Source organism: Strix uralensis, chromosome 12 (assembly GCF_047716275.1).
Source record: "Strix uralensis isolate ZFMK-TIS-50842 chromosome 12, bStrUra1, whole genome shotgun sequence".
Classification (NCBI taxonomy): Eukaryota; Metazoa; Chordata; class Aves; order Strigiformes; family Strigidae; genus Strix; species Strix uralensis.
This window is the reverse complement of record NC_133983.1, coordinates 11639138-11664134: the sequence shown is the minus strand read 5'-3', so window position 1 is coordinate 11664134 and position 24997 is coordinate 11639138. Positions and strand designations below refer to the sequence as shown.

The 24997-nt window shown below is 37.1% G+C and overlaps 1 protein-coding gene across 10 annotated transcripts in view; it reads right to left on the bottom strand.

The window, feature by feature from the left end:
• ZNF536 (zinc finger protein 536) overlaps positions 1–24997 on the bottom strand; it is a 352860-nt gene that overhangs the window by 128333 nt on the left and 199530 nt on the right. For all 10 annotated transcript variants that reach the window (XM_074881579.1, XM_074881572.1, XM_074881573.1 and 7 more), the window contains one exon: positions 9375–9527. In XM_074881579.1, the coding sequence (XP_074737680.1) occupies positions 9375–9527 (153 nt within the window). The remainder of the gene's footprint in view (positions 1–9374; positions 9528–24997) is intronic.

Below are 24997 nucleotides of genomic sequence, written 5' to 3'. Positions count from 1 at the left end.
ACAATCACCTAATTAAGTTCTGGCACTCCACCAACAATAAGTAGGAGCTGCGTTTCAGTGGGAGTTGTGCAAAAGCAAACAGTTCCTATCACTAAACTGAGATGGATCAAGTCTGTCTGGGCTCCCCTGGTCTCAGGTGAGAGTCTGAGCACACGCACACCCATCACAGGCATTTTAGGGTAAGGACAAGGGGAAGAAGACACTGGCTGTCTTATTTGTTTGCATTTCTGCAGGGCTGTTCGGGAGTGTGCAAACTCTGACAGCTGTGCTGCCAGTCAGAATGTGGACAGATATTAATGCTGTTTTTACAGCATGTACATACTGCAATATTTCTGAGCCACTTTCTGGTATTCTGATGTTTGTCCCACCAGTTACTGTCAACAGGTGACCTCTGACACAACTTAGGTACTTCAAGTGCTGCCTAAGAAGTAATCACACTGGTGAAAAACAAGTAACAGACTTTATAAGGTTAAATGATCTCACTTGTGAGTTTTCACTCCTCTTAATTGAAAAGCTCTTCCTCAGCATCCCCTATGTCTATACGGAAATCTTTAACACAATTATATCGAGCACTTCCTTTTATTCTAATGATAGTTCAGTGTGTGTTTGCATTGCACATCAAGTGACACCATTAAAAAGTATGTGGCAGCATTGCAGGTGCTATGTCAACCGTTGGGTAGCTACTTCTGCAGGGAGGAGGAGAAGTTTGCAATATAGGCTGCACTGATGTTGCTAAAAACATGCAGGAACTGTTCAAAGCAATAAGTATATGTAAAAATGGGTACAAGTGATTTAAAATATGATAACTAGAGGAAATACTAGTAATATTTTGTACTTCTAAAGTACCTTCAGTCTAAAGCACTGGGCACAACAACATACTCTTACTCTGAATTGCTAAGCCTTGAAGTCATTACGTTTTCTGCTTGAAGCCCTCACTGCTGAGTGAGCTTCCTTTCAGCAGAGGAGATCTGGACACAGCTCGCCACCGACACCGTAAGCATTGGACTTAAAGAAGACACTGACTGAGACAGTGTGATAAAAAGTTCAAATCTCTCCTAGCCTTGGTAACACTGTCTCTGTGGTGCTCCCACCTCTTGCATGGCTAGAAATGAGATCTGAAGCTGAAGGCCTGAAATTGGACTCAACATGTAGCAACACGCTGTGCCACCTTTACAATACAGGACTGGCCAAATAACATTGTTCAAAGGGAACTATTCAAAACCTCTCTCTTCTCTTTTAGATCCAAATATTGGCAGTGACTATTTTACTTCAAAGCAATCTTAAATGCTGCTATTTTGAGGGCAGGCATTGGGAAAGGGGAGTAGGATGGAGTAAATCATCTTTAATCTTTTAAATTTAGTGTGTCGGTATTTCCTAAATTCAGTAATTGTGCAGATATTTAGATGCTATTTCATCCATTCAAATTAACAACCAGCTACGCCCCGTGTAAGTCCGTGTACAAATGGCAAAACAAAGTTATAAGCTGCCGTGGGAAAAAGCCCAACCTAACCTCAACTAAACTAACCAAAACCCAAGCCAGTTTCAATGGAAAACCCAAAGGACCCCTAATTTCCAGGACTCTATCAGCAACTGCAATAGTATATGTCCAAAGAATACTACAGGGGACAAGAGAGGTAGGCTATGATTCTTGATAGAAGACAACCTGTTTGTATCTCATACTTTGAGGAAAGGTTTCAGAGAATTCATCCTAGTGTAATAACTACCCTGGTAATACTGCCAAGAGCAGTGTCTGGATGAGTTATTTAACGCTTAATATTAGTGCACATAAATTAATGTTGCCATGTAGGAGTGAGGGAACATGACTTTTTCAAAATAATTTTCTGCATTTCATATCCAAGAGTCATTTTTCATTGTTCACAAAGGCAATGACCATCCCAATTTTGCTAATTCTCTGGCCGTGTTTGCATGCCTGCAAACCTTTTCACAATGTAAAAGAAAGAGAGAATATTCCAGTGTGTACAATTAAAAAAAAAAAAAAAAAATCTTATAGAGAATAACTTATCTGGGCAACATAATCACAGTTCTGACCTATCTACTGCTCTGGTTTACAAGACACAAGACATCTCACAAGAACTATTTTATATCAGGATACAGTAAAACAATAAAAATTCAATGCTGCTTGTAAAATCTGAACAAAAGCTTGGTAGATAACTAGAAACAGATATGTTGCCCAGTAGAAAGAGGTCTATTTGTATAGTAGGCTGTATAAACAACGCAGATGTATAATCTATGCAAGCCATCACCAGTCCTGCTCAGAACGCAATCTGATCATACTAGTCACAGGAATTATCTGCTACGGGCTGTGCAAGGAGACACAGCCAGATTATAAATAGATTTACAGATTTTAAGGCCAGAAGGGACAATTATCATCATCTCGTCTGATCCACTGTACAACACAGGCCAAAGACCCTCACATCATAATTCCTGTATCAAATCATAACTACAATCTGAAACTTCCTTGTTTTAGTTTAAGCACATTCTGTTTCAACCACAGAAATGAAGAAGAATACAACACGCCCTAAGTAAACTGTTAGACTGGTTAAGTATTTTCACTACTCAAAATGTGTGCCTCATTTGAAGCTTGAATTTGTCCAGAGCCTGCTTCCTACTACTGAACATTGCTACATTTTGTCCATTTTTCCCTGGTAGATTAAACATAATTTTTTAATAAAAAAATCTATTCCTTAAGGAAGGTACTTGCAGATACAAACCAGTCACCCTTTCACCTTCTCTCACTGTTGAGTGGAACACCCTTCCCAATTTTTTAACGTCCTTTTAAATTATGGGTACCTACTAAAGCTTTGATGAAATTTCAACTTGGTATTAATCTTATACAGTCCAAGACTGTGTTTACATCCATAGCTACAGCAATCAACTAACAGCTCATATTCTGTTGCTTCTCTACCATAATCCTAGGCCCAGATCATCAACGCCTCTAGTATTTGTTCCTTTACGTTTTGCTGATTTAAAATTCATATTGTTGAAAAGAGCCCACTTGACTAAGTGACTAATCAGTGCCTCCCCATGATTTTTAGCATCTTACCATTTTTGTGCCATTGGTAAATTTTATCAACACTGATTTTATATATCCTTCCAAATAATGATGAAATACCAAATAGATGGAGCTGAAAGCACTGCTGTGGAACTGCCAGTTTATGTGTCACTTCATCTCTGTATACTGGCTTTTTTTGGTGGGGGGATTGTCACATAGAACAAGCTACTTTCACAAGCCTTGGGAGAAAGGGAGAAACTTGATAAAATTTACTTTCATAAAATAAAATTGAATTAACTATGATACCAATTCTTAATTAGTTAACAAATTCGTTCTGTAATTTCACCCAAAACTTATGTCAGGATAGTCCATTTATAATTTCAAGGTCTTAATATTCTTTCTTTTTGGAAATACTAGAATAGCCAGAGATTTTTCACTACTACAAGTGCTCTGGAACTTGTTCCGTGTTCCAAGACTTGTTTTTTAAAATGAACTTTAATGATTTGAAGAGTTCTTCAGCCAGGGTTTTTAAGACTTTATCTATAAGTTATCCAGTCTCATTCATTCAAAAAAAAATTAAAATGTAGTGGGCTACAGTGCAACAGCCTCATTTCTTAATGGCAGAATTGTATCATCGGAAAATACTTACAAAAACATCATGATTCTTTCTCTGAACAGAACAGAAGAGTATTTTAGTCTTCTATACCATAGTTGATAATTCTTTATCCATTCTTGTCCAGTATTAGCAAGATACAAATTGTTAAACCTGCCAGTTTTACCCTGTTCTCCATAACCCTAATGGCCACATATATATTTTTACTATTACTTCTAGTCTCACTTATCAAATTGCTGTATAAATATCTATTTATATTTTGTGCTGTGAGCTTCTTGATTCATTTTTCATACTTAACATGCAGCTTCTTAAAAATCCTACACTCCCCTTTCCCACTGAATGCCCCCCCTCCTTTTTAGATAAGATTTCTTATGGAGTTTGTTTATGGAGTATGCTCCTCTGCTCCTCATAGTGCTGCTCCTCAGTACAGTGAGGGCTGTGCATCAGCACAAGAACCCCAACACCTAATGCTTTTGGCAGCCAGTAGTGGGGTTTTGACAGTCATTCAGGGAGAATGTGAATTGCAAATTGATCCTATACATTTCTAAACAAGCTATAGTTTTCTTTCATGCAAAGTAAATGAAATCAAACATCTTATAATTCCAGAGAATACTGCTTAATGAAAATATTGAAAACATTTTCCAGCATTTTTTATTTTACCATTGAAACAGTTATTGATAACCTATTTTATCCATTGTGCAGCAGATATTTTAGAAATGAATTGCTGTATGGTTTAATTAGTTCATTATTATGCCTATTCTTACACGGTAATTTCTTTTATCATTCTAATCATTCACTTCACACTTTTTAAACCAAATGGAATATCAAAAGTTCTGTAGGATTATTTTTGGATCCTGCACATGTTTCACCACACAATTAATCTGTTTGTCAGAAATACTAGTTAAGTTCTTCTCTTTACTACTTCCCTTTACTAGTGATTTTTCTCTATTATATAAGATGAAACTACGCCTACTCTGTAAAAGGACAGACTTTTGATGCTTTTGACTCAGTTTATTAAAGATTTTTCACTTGTGCACTAGGTATTACAATAAAATATTTTAATTTTTATAAAGTTTTATAATTGAATATTTTCCTTTCTTTATATCTCATCTGCAATATTTATTTAGTCTTTTTACATGTCTTTACTTAGTTAAAACGCAGAGAGATAAATATGGTTGTTACTTTGCAGGGAAGATTCAGTACATTAATATAAACCGTACACTAATTCCCCCAAAGCATATATATATGTTGTAAACCTGAAGACTTTTTACACAGCTGCTTATTGCTAAACAGTGCCTTGTCCAGAAGGGGACAATCTGTGTCTCTAATTGCTGTCACTGAAGCTGAGATTCATTATGTGACTTTCCCATTAAAATGTGAGCATTAATTTGTATAATGAAATATCACCCACTGCAGTGTTCATTAGCCATGCCCTACTGTATACTGCACATTGTTAGCTACCTAGAAACTGTAGTTAATTTCACTAATGGATATTTCCCTACTTAGTGTTTGGTAGGAAATTTATACTGTAACATTACCTCTTAAACTTTTAAGGAAATTTAAATTCAATCAATTATTTTCAACAAAAGTTTGGGATGTCATTAAGACAGGAGAAAAGGCATGCTGTACAATGTTAAGGATGGGAAATCTGGAGAAATCTAGAGAAATGAAAAGTCCTTTTAGTTCATCTTAGAAATGTAAGAATAAAGGATGTTCAATACCAAAATTGTCTCCTCTTGGAGCACACATACCCATTTTCCTTAATTATTCATATTGCTCATCCCACTACAAGCGCCTTCAGAGAATGGCAACAGGCAGTCTTTTTTTAGGAAGAAAATGTGAATTGGATTCATTTAAAACAGCACCATTTTTACTGTATTTCATCTGTTCATCCAAGCAAGTTTTAAAATTGGCTAGTCACATTTCCAAGGGAAAATGCAGTAACACTGTAAATGTATATAATGCATCTATTACATGTAAGATGTGTGTCATACATATCGTAACTTAGTCAGTGAACCCAGCCCTGCCAAGTTTTTAATTCCTATCCTTCTCTTTCTCAGGTTTCTTCTGTTTAGCACAACCCAAACCTTCTTCAGGGCTCTACATTGCTCATGCACATTCTTTTTTCATTCTTAAAGGGATTTAACTGTGCCAGTCATCCTGGGAATATACCTGAGCACCTTATGACCACAAAAACCTAAACTGGTCTACAACTGCAGTAGCTTCTGAGTGCTAACACAAGGTGCAAAGAGGTGCTAGAGCTAATCTGAAACTGGCTGCTATATAATGTGTCACTTGTCAAAGAAATTTGAATTTTTTACACTTAACTGTTTCTTTACAGTCCAAAGGCCTAGGCATGTAAAGTAAAAAACACACCCATTTATTTGATTTCAGTGGGAATTAAGAGTGCTCAAGAACACAAAGAAGATGCTCAGCTCCCTGAATCAAGGAACCTTAAATTGCTGCCCCCCAAGGGAAAAATGGAAACTCTGGAAGCATCTGCATATGGCACATTATGGGTCTGAGATACTTAGATTTTTTTTTTTTTTCCCCACAAAGTCTGAGCATCTTTAAGCTTTCTGTGTTATAACCTCATTATAACCTGTATTATATATTATTTTATAATCAGGAAGCTGAATCACAAAGTGGCCAGTCCACCCACATGTCTACTATGCACTACTGGTGCACGTACATGCTTTGCCCTTGTTTCTGCATCACTTCACACTTAACAGTTTTTGTGAGTTGAAGTAGGTAGCTCTGAAGAAGCAGGAACATACAGTCCGTCTCTATTCACTGGTCAACATAAAGAAGTCATCTAGGAGGGTTATGAGAGGCTGTCTGTCCTCCCTAAGCCCTGAGGCTCTGAAGCATTTTGCCCTTAGAGTGCTTCCTCTCTTCTCTTGGGGTCATACTAAGGAACTGTCTCATCCTTCAACTGTTTTTAGAGCAAGGAAGAGGAGAAACTGATTTCACATAATTATGCCCTTTTCTTCTTATCACATGGGAACAATCAAAATCCTATCTTACTATCTTCTCCTTAAAGCTCTTCCTGGCTGAATATCATTGAATTAGATAAGAAAAATCCTCTGCGATTGTGTGTTGGGATTCAACTGAGCATGCTAAATAAAACCTTGATTTTTTTTTTCCTTCAAAAGCTTGTTATATGATAGCAAACTACACAGAAACTGAGGCTCAGTGTGGAGAAGGTTGCAACCATGAAATACCCAATGGAAAAAAGAAGCAACCCAAGCAAGTAGCTAATTCTTCTAAAACAGCACAGCTTCCTCCTCTTGTGGAGGATTAAACGGCTTCTCTAGCTTTTTTGGGCCAACTGCCACAGAAGCACCTCCTGGCTGGATCAGACTTTGGGCCTTGTCTTGGCATGCGTACCAAACCAACCTACTCGTGTGCCTCCAAACACACAGATGTTCGAAGGAACCTGACTTCTGCTGAACTGCTTGAGCTCATCTCTAACAAACAGGTGCTGTGAGAACAAGAACAGTAATTGAGTTAATGTAGTGGAGAAACACAGTAAAGTGTTTTTTATCAGTCAGTTATATGATCCAGGCATATAATAAAGACAGAGTGTGACATAAAAGGCAGGAAACTGTCCCTGGTAAGTATGAGCTAACCAATATTTGTTTAATAACTGGTATCTATTACATCATTTCCATTTACTGCAAAGCAACTTAATTTTTATTTAATAACTCTAGTAATTTGCTGATTTACATTTTTATAATATTTATTAGGATTATTTCCAATATGTAAAACATTGCTCCATTTAAATATACTCTTGTCATTATTTACAAATACTTTGTTCTCAACCTAATGGAAATTGATCTACATCTATTTTAAAATGATAATGATTTTATATCTATTGCAAATGTTGTTTCAACAGTCTGTATGATTTTTTTTTTTCTTATTTTATACATGGTTTATTTTTTCTTGTTTTAATTTTGTTTAGTCAGTTTTAATATGCAAGTTTTATGGAATATTTCCATTGCAATTAATTTACTTTCCATTAGTTCTAAGCCACAAATACCAAATGCATAATCACTGCCATCTTTAAAACAAGAACAAAATGACCACTATATAATAAAGCAAAAGGGAGACATGGGTATCCTTAGGTTATTTTAAAGACTTTTTCTTTGTGTCTCCAATAGTAAAAATGTCAAACTGTTTAAACTTCATAGTTACAAGATTATTTTCCAATAAAATAACTACCATTTATTTACTTTTACTATATTAGAGAGCACACAAATAATGTTTTCACTGTGTTTCTTATTTTTTGTTTTTTCCAAATTCCAACACACAGAAAGGAATATTCCTGCCCTAAATGGTTTGCAATCCAATCAGACAAAACTAAATTAGGGTGCCAAATTTTAAAATTCAGATCAAACCAGTGTGGTATACTCCTACTCCACAATCCAAAGAAAGAAGAATAAAAATAAAACAAAGAAACTTCCCCATCTGAACAATGAAAATTTTTTCTTTAAATAATTTTCAGCCTTCAATTTCAATTTTTCAGAATCAGACCTCACATTTGTAAACCCAACATTAAGTATTACATCTGTGGAAACACATAGGAGAAACATGACTGCTGATTTTGAGAAGGGAGGAAAATATTGCTTATCTGGTACTTCAGTGAAAGAAAAATTAAAAGTGAAGCTTTTCAAGTAGAAGGTACCATGGAAACTATTTCTTCATGCAATTTATTTTACCTATCAATTAGAAAAGTAGCAGTAAAATTCTGAAATTAATTTAAAATGGTTTAAAAATAAAATTACTCCACAATTAGAGTGCCCACTACATCTGTTTCCACAGAGAAGTATCCTAAATCTTCAGTTTGGCATACCCTCCCAAAGCCTACTACGATACTTAAGACTTGGAAGAAAACAGTATCATATTGGCCATATATAGAATTTCTAGTGATGCCAACAGGACCTGAGGATATCAACACTGGATGTCAGATTTTAATTATGGATAGAGTAAGTCTTTGTAAACATATACTGAGTGTCTACATAACCTTACCATGCACATATATACTTTTAAGCAAACAATGTATTATAATTTAAATGGAGTGGTTATAGTTTACTAGTATCAGGAGCAGTCCACCCAATGAGTGACATACCAAAATAAAGTGAGAATCCAGACCAGTAGTAAGTCTCTGTAGGGTAGAAATGCTGTGATTGTTACTAAAATAAAACATGGTAAGTTTTACTACGGTGCAAAACATGGTAAATTTTACTACTTACAAGTACTAAGTCGGGTAAGTTCTAGTGGAAAAAAAAAAAAGTAAATCCATGAAGCTGATGTATTCATATGAACAGTGAGAGGTTAAAAATGAGCATGCTAAATGGAACAAAAATAGTAACTCTGAGAAAAACATACAGAATCCCTAAGCAGATGCTAAGGAAGGCCTTTGAAGCAGTTAGTATAACTAAGTCTGAAACCAATAGGCTTATGCCTATTGAAGGACAAGGGTAATTGAAGGAAACAGTGATGAAGCAGGGAAGGAGACAGAAATAACCTCAACTGGGAAAAGATGATTCTATTAAAGTGGTCTTTATCCAACAACACATTCCTTGTGCTTTTATTTAAGACTGTCATATATCTTTCTCAAAAGACTTTCTCCAACTAATGAGTCCAAATCTATACTGGGAATTAAGGCTCCTAGCCACATATTATGTTAACCCCCACACACACATGGCATGTGTCGACAGTGCTCCGCTCACTTGTTCCTCTCACCTGTATGTATTCTCAAGTGGACCTTTAAGTGGTGTGATGTTCTGAAAGTTTTTCCACAATATGGGCAGTCTTTCATGGCAGAACCAAGGCTCCTGTCTCTCAGTAAAGCTGGCTGCTGGACTCCTACAGATCTCCCAGCTTCTTCTCCAATGTCTGCAACACAGAAATGTTCTCACATCACTTCAGCACATGTCAGAAGTTGTTCTCACTAAAACTGCTAACACAACACAAAGTTAAACATGTCAATACTACACCTGTCTATTTCATTCTTTAAATCTGACAGAATGCTGACAATTCATGTATTTTCTTGTTATTGTCTTAAATTATTTCATCTTTCCTATCATCATTTTAAGCAGCATATGGTACCTTTATACTGAACTGAATTATACAAGAAAAGAAACAGCTGTGTCAGCAGCTGGTTTGATTTCTTCTTTTGCTTAGTTCCTATTAATTTTTGCCCAAAAAGTTTTAGATTATTGTTTTGTTGAATCTATTTGATTTATAAGTATTGTGAAAATCTGTATGCTTTTAGAGGGAAAAAGTTTGCATCGGTATGTTAAAACCTTCCAAAACAACAGAATTGCAGTGATGGGGGGGGGTCCAATAGCAGTGGCAATGTTTACACATGAAGCTAATCAACCTCCTTCTGCAAAATTTCAGCACTGCAGTTACAACATACGACCTAGTGAGTGACCTAATATCATGGGAAATGCAATGAAAGAATTGGTCAGACGAGGGGGAATGCCTTCTCCCTCTCACTTGCAGCTCCTGAGTGTTCTCTTCCAGTGTTCAAAGCTACACTTATGCTTTGCATCGTAATATGATGGGTGAGACTCCCGGACATCTCTCGCCTGATATAAAGAAACAGTCATTCTCAGCCATCTTGAATAAGCCGCTATTATCCAAGCAGGCTATGAACAAAATAACTTACAAAAGACTGACATAAAAATTGCAGAAATGTAGGGCATTTAAAAAAAGTCATTATTCAAACCACACAAGACTCATCTATCATCTTGTAGGTACAGGGTCATGTAATATCACATACATGGATCAATTCATGATTTCACCAAAAAGTACCATGGCAAATGTTGAAGTTCTGAACTGGATTTACACTTCTGGCACAATACAGAGGTGCAATACCCATGGACACGTCATCACACCCCTATGCAAAAGCTGAGGTATCTGGGTTATATTGAGGTGGGAGCATATAGTTAAAATCTGCATGCAGAGTCTTAATTATTTCAGCCATAAACTACTGACCAAAAATGTCCTGTCTTTACCCATTTGATATGTCGCTAAAGCTGTCAGGAAACATAGTGCAGTTTACACAGCGTTGCCTTTCAAATGGAAGCGATGGGATATAAGAAAGTCTTTAACATTTGGCTCTAATAAAAACTATTCACACAGTAGTAGAGACCCAAATACCACATTTCTGGAAAAGGTAACACTAAAAGCCATTTTATTATTTATTATAAAATGGTCCCTCTAAACTATTTTGCTTAAAGCTGAAGGAAGGGGATTGCAGTGTGATTAAATATATATATATATATATATATATATAAATGCTTATCTTAGGTAAAATCTGACAGTTTTCACATCACATTCTTGTTTTAACATTTTCTGATTGTTCTTAGACTGCAGAGTTAAAGAACAATATTTAAGTTAGAAAGCTAGTAACTGTCATTTTGAATTATTCACAAGTATGTAAAGTAACATACTGCAGGAGTTTATTTTGTATTTAGGAGTCCAGGAAAACATATATAGGTGCTAGTCTACAATTCCAATATCCCTGAAGAGTTTAGATTTTCCCCTTTTTTACTCCTCAAAAGTTGTATATAATCAAGTCTTAAGCTGCTTCAGGAAAAAATGAATTCCTGAGTGCAAAAAGATTTTTCTGAAGTGCAAAATACAGAATGCATGATGATAAACTGCAAGATTTTATTCTGGTTTTCAATAAATACTATATGAGCATTATAGATAAATATATAGATAAAGCTAACAAGCCACTCAGGAGGAATTTACCGAATAAGTCTACTAGTTATGTTTTGCTATATGTCACTCTAAATGATGGCCTGTTATCCATTTGCCTTTTATCTTTCTATCTAGAATATGTGTGGCCCAATAAAAAAGAATAAATTTGTAAGATAAACAGCTCGCTTTGCAGATTTAAGAGTCTAATTTTCACTTTACACAAAATTGAATTTTTTCAAGGCAGTGAGACGATGGAGTTTACTCTAGCACTAATCCCTCTGAAAAAGCAAACTGAAAACAACAATGAAGCAAAGAAAGATGTGGGTGGTCTGAAGAGTTTTCTTTTAGATTTAAGTAGACATACAGTAGATAGCTCCAAAGGCTTTGCTCCAACAGGGGCCTTACCTTGAAGAATTTTTCTTCCCACAGTGAAAGCATTCTTAAGACTTTAAAGCTGGGCTGAGGGGTTTTCTTTTGAATTCCTCTGCCTACAAAGCCCACCGAAGCGCTGGAGGCCATCACTACCTGAATGAGCAGCTTTGCATCTAAGTTCTTTTATTTCAAACAATGAAGAGATATGTTCAAGGCTGCCGACTCCCCCCATCAAATGCTGCCCCAACTTCTTACTAAGGCCCCATTTTGGCAAATCATACCTATTTGTCAAGGCACTTAAGTTTAAAATGTGCTTAACTTTAAAATGCATTTAAGTCTCCCTGACTCTGCGACCAAGGTGTTTTTTATACCGAGTCAAAGCAATCTATGGAAAGTGAAGGGGGAAAAAAGTGACACAGAAATAGGAAAAGAGATTAGCAAGGAAAAAGAGGCAAACTGATGAATACAGACTATGCCAACAGTGTATGTGGAGCATGAAAAATCTTCAGCTCTACCAATGTATTCTACACCTCTGGTGTCCCCTTTCTCCTGCTGTTGAGACCCCCTTCCTAAGTAGAAACTCTCAGTTCTGTTAAATTGTGCAAAACTGTAGTAATGTTTTACAGACCTGAAGAACTAGGATTAGCCCCAGAAAATTGATTTATTATTTACTCGGGATTTGAGCTATGGCTTTTGGGCTGCTCAATTCTGAGGATAAAAGATCAGGAAGGAAAGACAACAGTTACTTATCTTACAGCCATTGTGGTTCACTGAGTTATGTGGTCTACATGATGTGCACTCGATACACATGAGATTAGACTGCTTTTTTTACTATCTACTTCCATTATAGGCAGGACTACGTCCTGAATGTCTTCCTGCCCATCCCTACCTTTCCTGATTCAAGTGCAGGAAATAACAGAACAGAATATAAAATATTATATAGATGTACATGCTAGATGTAAGACTTCTGAGCCTCGTCTCTGAACTTACTATTGCTGAGCCTTTCTTTCACTTTGAAAGCATCTGTTCACAGAAAAAGTCATGGACAGAAGTGCAAAAAGCAACATTCAGTTCTATGTATGAAACTGGTGTTTGTGTCAGTATAAGGAGAAGGCAACAGCTGAGACACCTCCAGCTGCTACGTATGCTGTACCTGCTGGGCAGGCAGGTACTGCTCTGTGGCACAGGACAGAGGGGTTCAGCCAGGATGCAGCTTCTGGGGTGGTATGACAGGGACATCTCTTGTGTACAGTGCCTCAGCTCCACTTAATACCTGACTGTGCGCATGTTCTTATGGGACAAATGAAAGGAAAGAAAGGTCACTTTAACATCTGTATCAGAAGGTGGCAATTAGCCACATAACCCAAGAGCCAATTTGGCCAAAATGTTAGCAAATCTATTGGCTGCACAGATTGAAATTAAAATTAAGCAATCCACAAGATCAGTATTTGAAGGCTTAGCTTTTTTTCAGTCAGACGCCCACTTCTCAGGAGAGGAGGGACAAACAGTGCTACTCCTCGCCTAGCATGGAGATGACCCATGTAGTGCTGCAGGCTGCTTTCCCATTCCCTGCGGTACCTGGAAAGCAAATTTCCAGAGCCAGATAATCCCAACAAACAGTTTTGAGCCAAAAGCACTTTTACAGCAGCAGGTTAAAAGAAACTGAGAAACACACCAGTGAATCATTTTTTTATAGCAGGTATCTTACTAGGTATCAGAAATTATCTACCCCAAAATGAGCCACTGCCATGGCTGTCAGTGCCCTCAGCACACAGATAGAGATGCTACAGAGGCACAATGCCAACTTCAGTGGATATTCCAGAAAAGAGAACACAAACTTAGGTGGATAGTGAATCTGTGTACTCAAATCAGAAGCTATCTAGCCAGTCATATGAAGAGCAAAAGAAAAATTATTTGAAATTTCCATATATGTTCTGTATGACTCGTCTACCTGTCTAGGATGATTCTATAAATCTAGAAAAGGATTGATTGCTTTTGTAAAAAGAAACCTGTTTTCAGTTGGCTAGGTAGAAGCACTGACTTCAGTCATGTTAGCAGCCAAATTTTCAAAGGAGCATCTACATATATGTCCCATTAATTTTACCAGAGTATTTATTTGCTGTGTGTATGTGAAAGTGCAAGGATTCACAAAGAGCTACTTTCATGTTCAAAAGAGCTAAATTGCAGTCCTCACGCAAACTAAATTATCAGTGAATTCAGTTGGAATTTGTAGACACAGGGATTGCCAAAATAGCCAAAAACAAGCAATCACATGGAAAAGGTAACCAGCTCAGAAAAAGGTAATCATGCTTACATGTTAAGTGTTTGCTCTTGCACATTTTTCAAACATTCTTAAGGAACCCTTTGAAAATGTGGCCAGAAGCTTTTAAAGCTGCATGTAATCCCAGGTTTTCATATATTTCTGAAATTCAAAATATTTGTAGCTCTTTAGAACTGCCTGTAAAAGTTAATGAAACATGGTGCAATGAGAAGTGGTAGTGACCAAAGTTATATTTTGATGATCTATAAACCACCCAGATTAGCCCATCTTGTGGCAGGGAAAATTATACCCTGAATCTAATGTCAAGAAGGGAGTTAGAAGATATTCAGTGTGTTAACCCTGTCAGTGTTGCCACCTTTATGCAAGTATGCCTGGACTCAACCACCTCATTCCCTGGGAAGCATTATGGGATACACAAAGTTTCTGGGAAAACAGGCTTTACTTTCTTGCCTATTCCTTAGAGAAAGCCTTAATAATACTAAAAATAATGAAAAATAGGAATATAATTAGGGATATAATTAACCATATTTTTCTAGCTACCTGAAGTAGCTTCAATTAGTATGCTTTGATGTAAATGAGAACAGAATCTGGCCCAGTGCTCATAATTTGAAATTAGAATCTTATTAGGAGATGTCATTACACTTCTTTGCTAGTGAAGTTCGTGGCTTAAAATCAAGGAGTCTAATATTACTAAATATTACAGTTATATTTTAGGCCTCCGGAAAGAGTTACTAATGTCTTAGGTCAGGAACAACTTGCTGTCTCTATTGTTTCATCAAGGATTTAGGTTTTATAATGACCATATATGGGAATCTTAAACTGTTAGGCATTAATATGGATTGGCAGAGAATTTGTTTAAACAGAGAGCTATTTTAGAAGAGAATTGGAAAGGAGACCTACTAGTGAGAAAGCAGCATTCACATTGTTTGTATTATTAGAAATAAAGATTATACCAAAGGTTCCACTGGTAAATAAAAAGATACCGCTTCTGACATCAGACTTCCCACTTAGCCCTCTGAACCACACAGGCAAACAAAAGGCACAAACTTTCCTGCCTCTGCTACCAATTAGTGCATTAGCAAATTTAAATTTAAAATACAGTCTAAATTAAACTGAACTATAATGCCCAGAACCATTTATATGAGGTAAGACTTGCAACATTTAGAAGAGGGCAAATGACAGTCACAGCCAATACCTCGGGCTCCAGGGGAGCTATCTAGGCATTATTTCAAGCACAAGAGAAAGGAAGCCAAAATATTCTAAGCAGTTTCTTAGTGAATGATAGGCTGGTGACCTGGGGGCAGCATACACACCTTAAGCCCATACCTGGAGCACATGACACACTTGAAGATTGGTGGTTTTCACACCCCATGGGTGCAAAACACTTTGCACGACAATACTGCATATATGCAAATGTTGGTTCTATCTTAATGCTTTGCACTGTGGTACGCATACTGACAAACATGCAAGAAGCTGTATATAAAGCACAAAGAGACATCAATAGACACTTAACCAAAATTAAGCTTTTGTTTATCACAAAATGTTTCTTATCCTCTTTTTTCATTTTAATCAAATTCCCTACAGAGTTTTTGTTTTGGACTTCTTAGCAGTCTTACTTTTCAAATTGTTCTAAAACTTTAAAATCCTTTAAGATAATCAAAGTTCAAACACAGTTTCTGAGTACATCGTTTTAGCTGCCTGATTTGTTTGAAGAATTGTGTGACCAAAAGACACAGAAAATCAGATGTAGTACTTAAAAAACAGGGTTGGTTACTTGCTGTCAACTTACAGAGCTCAGTTTGGACTGCAAATAAAGCATATTGAAACAAAGTGATTTTTTGAGAGAAGACTTTTTGCATGAGACCTTTTTAACTGTATCTTTTTTTTTTTTTTTTTTTTAAAGAAAGAAGACATCTTAAACACCTTACAATATCTTTCATTTAACAGTTGGCAGAAGGAAACTCCCAGATGAACATTGGCCTGTGTCTTTCTCTTTAACCAGCTGAGCGATCCAAGCTTTTAATAAAGCTGTTCCAATTATTGTAAAAGTCATCTACTACCTTATAGCCACAAATATTGACAGTTTATTGCACAACGCATTCATGACATTTGAAGGTCACATCATACATAATACATACACTTTTATAAAAGTGTCTGGAACAAAGAGATACATGATCAGCAATTACATCTTACCATTTGATGGTATGATTTTATACTTATTTAAAATGAAATACAATATGAAATGCAAATTGTTAATAAAACACAAAATAGTTCATTTTCTGTATTTATTGTTTTATTAATCAGTGATACTAAGTTCAGTTGTACAAAATCAACAGAATGCAGTCCATGCTCCAAGAAGATTACAGTTAAATATTATTATTCTACAAACCATCACACGTATTCTTAGCTCAGGATGAGAAGAAAGTAAGCTTAAAACTTTAATCTTGCTACTGTATACTTCTCCAGCCCTACTGAATTCAATGTAACTTCAACGCTTAGATTTGAATCAGAACCTTAGCATGTTATTGAAATATTAGTTTTGATAAAACTGAATCAAAATGAAACTGAAAAGAGTGCTGAAGAATTTTTTTTAATATATGCACATGCAGGGATATCAAACTTCATCCTCTTACAGTGCTCATGACTTTTAAGGCCATTCTAAAATCTCACACACATGCATAAACGGTATAATTAAAAGGTGTAAATTGCAATTTATGCAGTCAGACCTGTGCACAGTCCTGCAGTGAAGTCAACAAACATCCGAAATACACAGAGCATGACCATGACAGTATTTGCCTTTGGTTAAATAGTCTTTGCTTTTATGGTATCACCACTAGAACCTGGAACCTCCAGATACCTAATGAGAGCTGAGCTTGCAGCATATGACCACAGATCACTACATTGTTCCCACTAACACCATTTTTGCTGGTTTATTTCAAAATCCTGCTATCTTCTTCCCTAAGCTCTTCACATGCAAGACTCTTCCACCATCCAACTCCTTCATTGGCTTTCAGTTCCGCTACTCCAAAGACATGGCTTTGAAATCCCACTTCCTTAATTTGACTGTATAGATCAATTTCAGATCCCAAATCACTGAGTTTGCCAGGTGAGGTTCATGAAATTCCACTAGACTTATATAGTCTTTCCACAGGAAAAGTGGATGCTTTAGAAGAGGATGTACTAGGTCACTTATCAGAACAATGGGCCTCTTTGCTATCTTGAATGTAGCGCTAGTTACTCTCAGTGATGAGCTTCTGCTTGTTCCTGCTTTCTTCAGACATGTACTGAGCTGCCAGAACACCTTATTGTACTTCTCTGTCCAGAGCATGTATCCTCACAAGCAAGGCAGACACTTACTCTTTGGATCAGCAATGCTGGGCTTAAATATGTACTCATGGATATTTCCTTGGTATTTTGCCAATGTTCTTTGTCATCTATCCTCAAAATTTACCCCGGTGTTCTTTTATACTTCTGATAGCATTGATAGCTCCCAAATGTACGATACAACATACTTTTCTCGGTTTTCTCCTCCTTTTCTTAAAACAAGCTTAGACTATTCTGGATTTTTACCAAATGTTCGTGCCAACAGCAGTCTGTGATTCTCATGTAAGCCTGTCTCACTACTTTCCTTACCCAAACCCTTAACTTACCTGTGTTAGCTTTGATCCTGTCACCAAAATTTGAAATGGGCACATGATCATTGATGAGAGAGGATGAGGTCTTTCTGCACTTCATACAGATTGTTTACCACCTTTGGAGAAAATTCCAGTGGGGAATCTAAGCAGAGAAGCTATCCAACTGGACCATCTTTTGGATTTGTATGTGTTATTTGTAGGCAGGTGTTCAGGTACCAGATGGCCTTAAAGCCCATACTATTCAGGTTATAGCAGCTTCTACAGGCTGTCTGCATCATATTCCCATCTCTGAGATTTGCAGAGTGGCTACATGGAGCTTGATAAACACTTTTACCTAGCATTGCTCTCCTGATGCCAAGGCTAGATCAGATATCCAATTTGGGAGAGTTGCCTTACAGTCCCTCTTTAATTAAGTACTCCTGATCTCCCACTCCTGGGATGGATTGCTACTGCTGATTAAGCTCCAGAAGTAAGGATCTGTGGAGGCAATTTCATGAGGGAGAAAATGAAGTTGCAGCTAATCAACTAAAATAACGATTAACTGGACTTCTGTGAATGAATATATTGCCTTCTTCTTGCTTCCACTTACCCTGTTTCTTCCACATGTTAGCATCTCTACATACCTATAAACCGAACAGGTAAGGTGTACTTCACTATGACCTCTATCTTGTTCCTAAGCTACATGTGGGTCAAACAGAACCATTTTGTACAGTGTACAGGCTACACTACAGAGAAAATCCAAGATGGTGTCAGTAAACTGTAGGAAAGATGGTGAATCTGGGTGGAAGACAGTGGTATTGAACCTATTTTCTCTAGGTTCTTCCCAAGTGCCCAACAATGCAGAGTCTGTGAGATTTTAAAAGGCACAAATCGACACCCAACTCCACATAGATTTCAAAATCCATTAATATATTTTAAAATCTTTTGAGTACTTGTATGGAAATATTTAATAACTACACTAGACAAGTTTCACCCTGAGTTGCTGGGCTTAAACAAATCCAAAAACCAAACAAATAATTTTTTCAAGTCAGAATCACAGACTTGCCTATGTTATAGGTAGCTCTCAGGATATCAGGTATCATTGGAGAAGTTTTTGAATACTATTGATTAATAAAATCCCTTTTCATTATTATTATCTTATCACAGGGTGGCAAAATCAGCATTGAAGTGCCAGTAGCAGGTCATCAGATTTTATAAAAATTCATTCTAATGAAGAAAAATGTAAATGATTTAAAATGTCACAGGAATATCTTTCTGTAGGAGCCAGTAAGAAAGAAACCAACAATAGAATCAGTCACATAAAAACAACTGTACAGGTAGCTAAATTACTGATTTCCCCCTCAACAAAATGAGAAAGAATTAAAGATTGTCATTCCATTTACAGATTACTGATTACAGAGGTGCTGACAGAGTCTCCAAAACGTGAATAATGTCATGGTGTGTGTTACAACATTTGGACAGATGGTGATAGTATAGACTTTTTCAGTATCTGTATTTTCTTACTTTTTTACTTTCCAGTGCTGCCTTCAAACTAAATGACTGCTTCAAGCTAATACAAATACCTCTGTAAATAATTTTTCTCCCATTTAACTTCTTTGGTACATGCCACTTCAGTATAATTTTCAACTTCTTTCCCCATTTCACAAAAAATGAGCTGTACTTGAAGAAATACTTATGAGCAGCTCTGAACTGCTGAATCTATTTTACTAGCACCCCTTTTCTACAAATAAAATATGTTAATTACATGAGTTTTGCTATAACAGAAAAATATTGATTAAATTCATTATTACTAATCTTGAGAAGGGATCCTTTAACTGTTCAGTACCTTTTTTTCCTCATTGGTTTAACAGTGTATTGTGGGCATACTGAGGCCACAATGTCTTTAAACATGGTATTGTATGAATGGGCTCATTAATTTTTTTATACTAATGATGTATCTCAAAAAGTACATTACCAGGTCAACCTGTATCCGTGCTTTGTAAAATAGCCTTACAGTACACTGGTACTATAACATGCTATTTGTGGGCTATAAAAATATGAAATGCTGCCTATGGAGCTGATATATGAATATTCCAGTTTTCCTTTTCTACTACAAAAATATAACATTTTTGATCTGAACTATCCTGGTAAAAAAAAGAGAAAAAATACTATTTTGAATGCTCTCCTCTGATTTAGCTGAGCTTGTGGCAATAACTGGTTTAGGCATAGGCTTCAGTATGCTGGAATGATTCTGAAACTAATTTTGCATGTGTTGGAGTTGGACTGTAGCCATGCACGTCAGTATGCTGGAACAGAGTTATCTAAATCCTGAGCCTTATTTTACATGTGCTGGTGTTGGACTGTGGCCCTGCAATCTTTTAGGTCTCCATCTGTAGCTATCAAAGCCAGGGTGTGCCCAGCCACTTGCTACTGCTTACTGCTTTCCTTCCACAGGAAAACTACAGGCTCACAACCACCCTCCCACACGTCGGTGTGACTCGTAGCTCTTCAGAGCCCTGGCAGGTCTCATCAACCTTCCTCTAAAGCCTCTTTGCTGCCATGGCTGGCCTTTTGCAGTGCATCACACTTCTTCTATCACTATAATCCTAGATAGTTATCAAGTCCCGCATCGGTGATGAGAAATATTAACCTCTCAGACAGATGTTCCCTCAGATTCAGTGAGTTAATTCCTCTTTCAATACCAGGTAAAACAGCCCACTAATTTTTAAGCAGGCTATGGAGACCACAGCTCCCAGACTGATGGAAGGCCCCTCCAAGTTTCCCAGCCTGACAGTGCCTTCCCAGGGACCATCAGCCAAAAGGATATGAAGTCCAGACAGTCAAGTCAGAAGCTAGCAGTTGTTTTCTTCTGGGGAAGGGGACAAGAAAAGATCAGGCACTTGGAAGCCACATTCTTCCCAAAGTACAAGAAACACTGGCTGTGAACAAATCTGGAACATCAACACAGAGGCAGTAATGGGGACTGAACAAAGCAAAGGTAGTTGTACAAAGTACTTATCACCCCCCTATGATGAACTCGTAATCTCAAGGGACATACAGGGTGATGGGAAAATGGTACAACGTTTTTTGCAAGCCTTCTTCCACTAGTTTACAGTTCCTCCACATTAATCCACCAGCAAATACATATTTTAACCCATCAGGAGCATCTATAAAATTAGGAGATAATCCAGACTAAATTATTTGCAAGCACATTTCTCTGCCAGAAAGTAAGAACATTTTGTCTCTATGGAGCCTACCAAACTGAGGAAACAACTTCACACTAAGGTCAAAATTAGACATTTGAATGAAGATCAGGCATTCTTCTGTGACTGGACAGACACAAGTTAGCTTACTGTCAGGCTCAGAGACAGAGGAAGACTTATTTTAGAAGGAGGGTTGTTCAATCTCTTAACTTATTAGCAATGCACTTTCTTCAAACTCCAACGGAAAAAGAAATTCAAAACCCAGGTAGTCTGCATGCATGGAAGCACCTTTTGTTTAATAAATAATTCAACCATGTATTCCTTTTTAATTTAAAAACGGTCTGACTGAACAGTCAACAGAGTGAACTAAAGTTGGCTAAATACAGTGTTGAAAAATTAAAAAGTGTATTCAGGGCCGTATTTATTTGCTTCACTTTTCATATACTGGAGAGACAGGCTGTGCTGAAGTTCTAGGTTTTTTCTTTTTAAATTATACACATACAGTCACATGATGCTCACTTGATTTTGAAAGCTGCCTTGCCCTGAAATTAGTCTGTCTCTCTTTCTGTTACCAGCACAGCAGCCACTGCTCTTCTACCTCATGAACGTTGTCAGAAATTCAGACAAAATGTTCTCACGAGCTCCTCTGCCATGCGTGTGAGGGCCAGACTTAACCATCAACCATCTTGGAAAACAGAAATATTGTAAAACATTCTGGAAATATTCAGACCATCACGTGAATGATGGTCCCATATATTAGTAAGTGTGTGGTAAGGTACAGGAAACACATCTGGCTGCAAAAATCTGCAGATAATGATGCAATGAAATCCATCCCAGGACTGAATTTGTAACACACTATTGCAAATGTATACAAATACTTGGAATCAGTCGAGTACATTTGGTACTGATTGATCCTCTTGAAGACAGTCAAAAGCATATAGCACTATCTTAAGTATGTATTCACAGGCTCAGTTTCTGTAAACCAAAATTCTTAGCAGTAAGCAGCTGAGGATAAGAAGGAAAAAAGCAAATAGAGTCAACTCTTACACTTAGCCTTCTGCACCACAATGTTTAAAATAATTTCTTGAATCTTAGAGCAGACAGCAAGGAAAAAATAATGCTGTGGCAAAACCTCCTTATTTCAGATTCCTGGAGATCTACCTGTTCCCCCACACATCCCAAAACAGCAGCAGGTCCTTAACGCCTTTCTAACAAAGCACAACCTTTTGTTCTCCACTCTGATGAGTGTTTGATTCCCACCACTGTGAATGGCTTTACAATGTTTTACACCCTTTCTGATCAGTGTCTTCTGAACCACTGACCACTTGGTAACCATCACACAACATCCACCAACATGAAATTACCAGCTTGATGATGCTCATGTGACATTAAATGCCAACAGAAGGAAATCTTATCTCAGAAAGGTAAGATATGCAGGAAAGAAGATCTTTACAGGGAAGGAGAATATGGGAAACCTAACCCTTACAAAGTAACACTGACTTTAAAGAAAATGACTCAGCAATAACATATCTTTCAAAGTGGACATGCTTACTTAAAACGCATCTTCTTACGGCCACGGGATGACAGACATGAGTCATATTTGGAAGAGACAGAAGTTTCACAACTACATCTTGAATAATTCCACAACATATAGAGGAAGACCAGCTTTTCACCATATTTTCACTATTCTGAACAGTAGTAAAACTACCTGCAGTATATAGGATGAAAACACTAACCAGACCAGATAAACACTTTGTATAGATAGGAAACTTTCAACACCTTGCTCTGTTGAGAAAAACAGCCTACAAATTATATGTACAAAATAAATCTCTGAGTCTGACAAAATGTGAACGTATCAGGATAACTATAAGAGATTGTTTAGACCCAAACTCCTAACCTGCAAGTCAGAGAGTCTTAAGAGTCTAATTTTGGCCAATTACTAGCTTACATTGAGACACTATGCAATAAGTACCATCTCAGTGAACAGACTAATTTAAACTCCACGAATGCAGGCTACTGCATTTGTGGAGACACATGTTTCCATGCCTTTTCAGGATGGTACTAGTGGGAGCCACTCCAATAGCCTGGCAAGCCCATGCAGAATTTGGTACATAACAAACTGGCTTGCAACTGATTACATTTGAAAGCTGTCTATAGTGGGACTGGCCAACCTAACAAAGTAATGTATGGGGTTGGGAAAAGGTGAATGGCAGTATAAACTGGTCAAATGAAACTGAAGTAATTTCAACAATTTTACTAGTACTGGTTCTTTTCTGGCTACGGATTCTGTGGTATCTCACTATAGATACATGCCCAGTCATGAGGGTGATATGTATTTGTGTCAGAAAAGGGATCCTGTTGACTACAGGGCAGCAGAGTTTGCTGATACATGCTGAAACATTTTAATAAAGGGTGGACAACCAAAACTTGTCACTGCTTAACAGTCAGTAGTACTGCTATCATACCAAGTTTTATCATAAAAATGCAGAAGAGTAGCATTGTGTATTTAAAATAAACAATGATGTGAAGATTCAACTTAGAAGAGGCAGCTCAGATACCAGACAGGACACTGATGAGTGTTGCAGATTTGCATTCCAGAAAAGAACTGCTAGATAGACCATCACCTGCAGTACTGCTCCAATGAGTGCTGTTCACCAAACAACAATGTACTTCCTCCTCTGTATTCCAGAATTCTTCGCAATTAGTATTTTTTTTAGTTACATTGAATCACTGCTCATCTACTAAGATATTATTTTATTTTTAAGAAATTCCTTTCTTCTTGGATAGACTTTCACCACAGTTTTTTTGAAGTATGAGAGTAAACACTGTCCCTATGATGGCAATTTCCATTCATAGTTTGACAACTGAATGTTGTGATGTTACTTGAAACTCCTGTCTCTTATCTTTCAAATTTTCTTTAGGGAAAAACGGCATAGAAATATATTCTGTCATCTATTTGAAAAGATGCAGATATAATCCACCTATGATGATCGCAATTTTTGGAATTAAGACTGTGATCCAAAACATGTATGATCTACATTTTAACCACAGCTATTACAATAAATGAAACCAAACAGTGATTCTCCACACATTTACCTTTATTCTGATAATGCTTTGCAAGACTTCTGGCTGAGAATGCTTTACATCAGTGAACACTATTGAAAATATTTCCTGAAAAATGAGCCTCATAAGACGACAGTCAAAGCAGAATTATAGATAGGAGACAATATGTGTCCAGATCTTTCTTTGCTTTTCATCCGTGGTGCAGAAGTTCCTAGCCATCAAATGTTTTAAATATCTGAGGGTCTTCTGATGGATGACAACCAGCAACATAAGATCAGTTAGCAGTAGTTAACTGTCAACATCATAGGCAAACCCATCGCCTCTGGCATTATCAAGGACTTTGGTTGGCATGCTCATTTGAGGGAGCAATGGCAAACCAACCTTTCCCACCAGGACAGGGTGTACTAGGGACATGGCTAAGCACACTTGACAGCACGGGAACTGATGGCAGTTATGCTGGATTCCACCAAGGGACCAACCCCTTCGCATCCTCCTACTGTACTTCACCAGAGTTTTAGCAATTCCAGTGTATGTCTACACTCTAACACATGCAAAGGCACCAAAGGTTTCTCTCAAAACAAACTTTCATTAACTTGCACTACCAAGCCCTCTTCTATGCAAAAACAGAAGGAAGTTTTGCAGAAGTTCAATGAACTCAACAAATTTGCTGATTTTGGTAATCTAACTACTGGTTAATAGGGTCAAACTGGCAATCTAGTCACACTGAGGAAAGAAACTCTCTAAGGGTATTGGTTTTGCTTAAAGTTGGAGAGAACTCTTCAGAAATATTTTTCTGGATTTTCTCTCTAATACTTGAGCTAGAACTTCATTGTTGTAGCAAACAACTTTCAAAACGGTTAAACAGGTTTGGTGTTAAAATCCCATTATGTGTAGTTTGGGAACTGAACTGCCTTAGATTGCACTAAAAATCCTCCTGACTGGACCTTTTGATGCATTCTTTCATATTTGCACTCTTCATTTCTTCAACTACAGTAGTTTCTCCAGGTAACAGACCACTGTCCCTTTGAGTATCTGCCACCAATGGAGTTTTAGTGCAGAGTTAAAATGTGGTGAACATGACAGGAACTGTGAACATGACGGGACCCAAAACTTACTCAT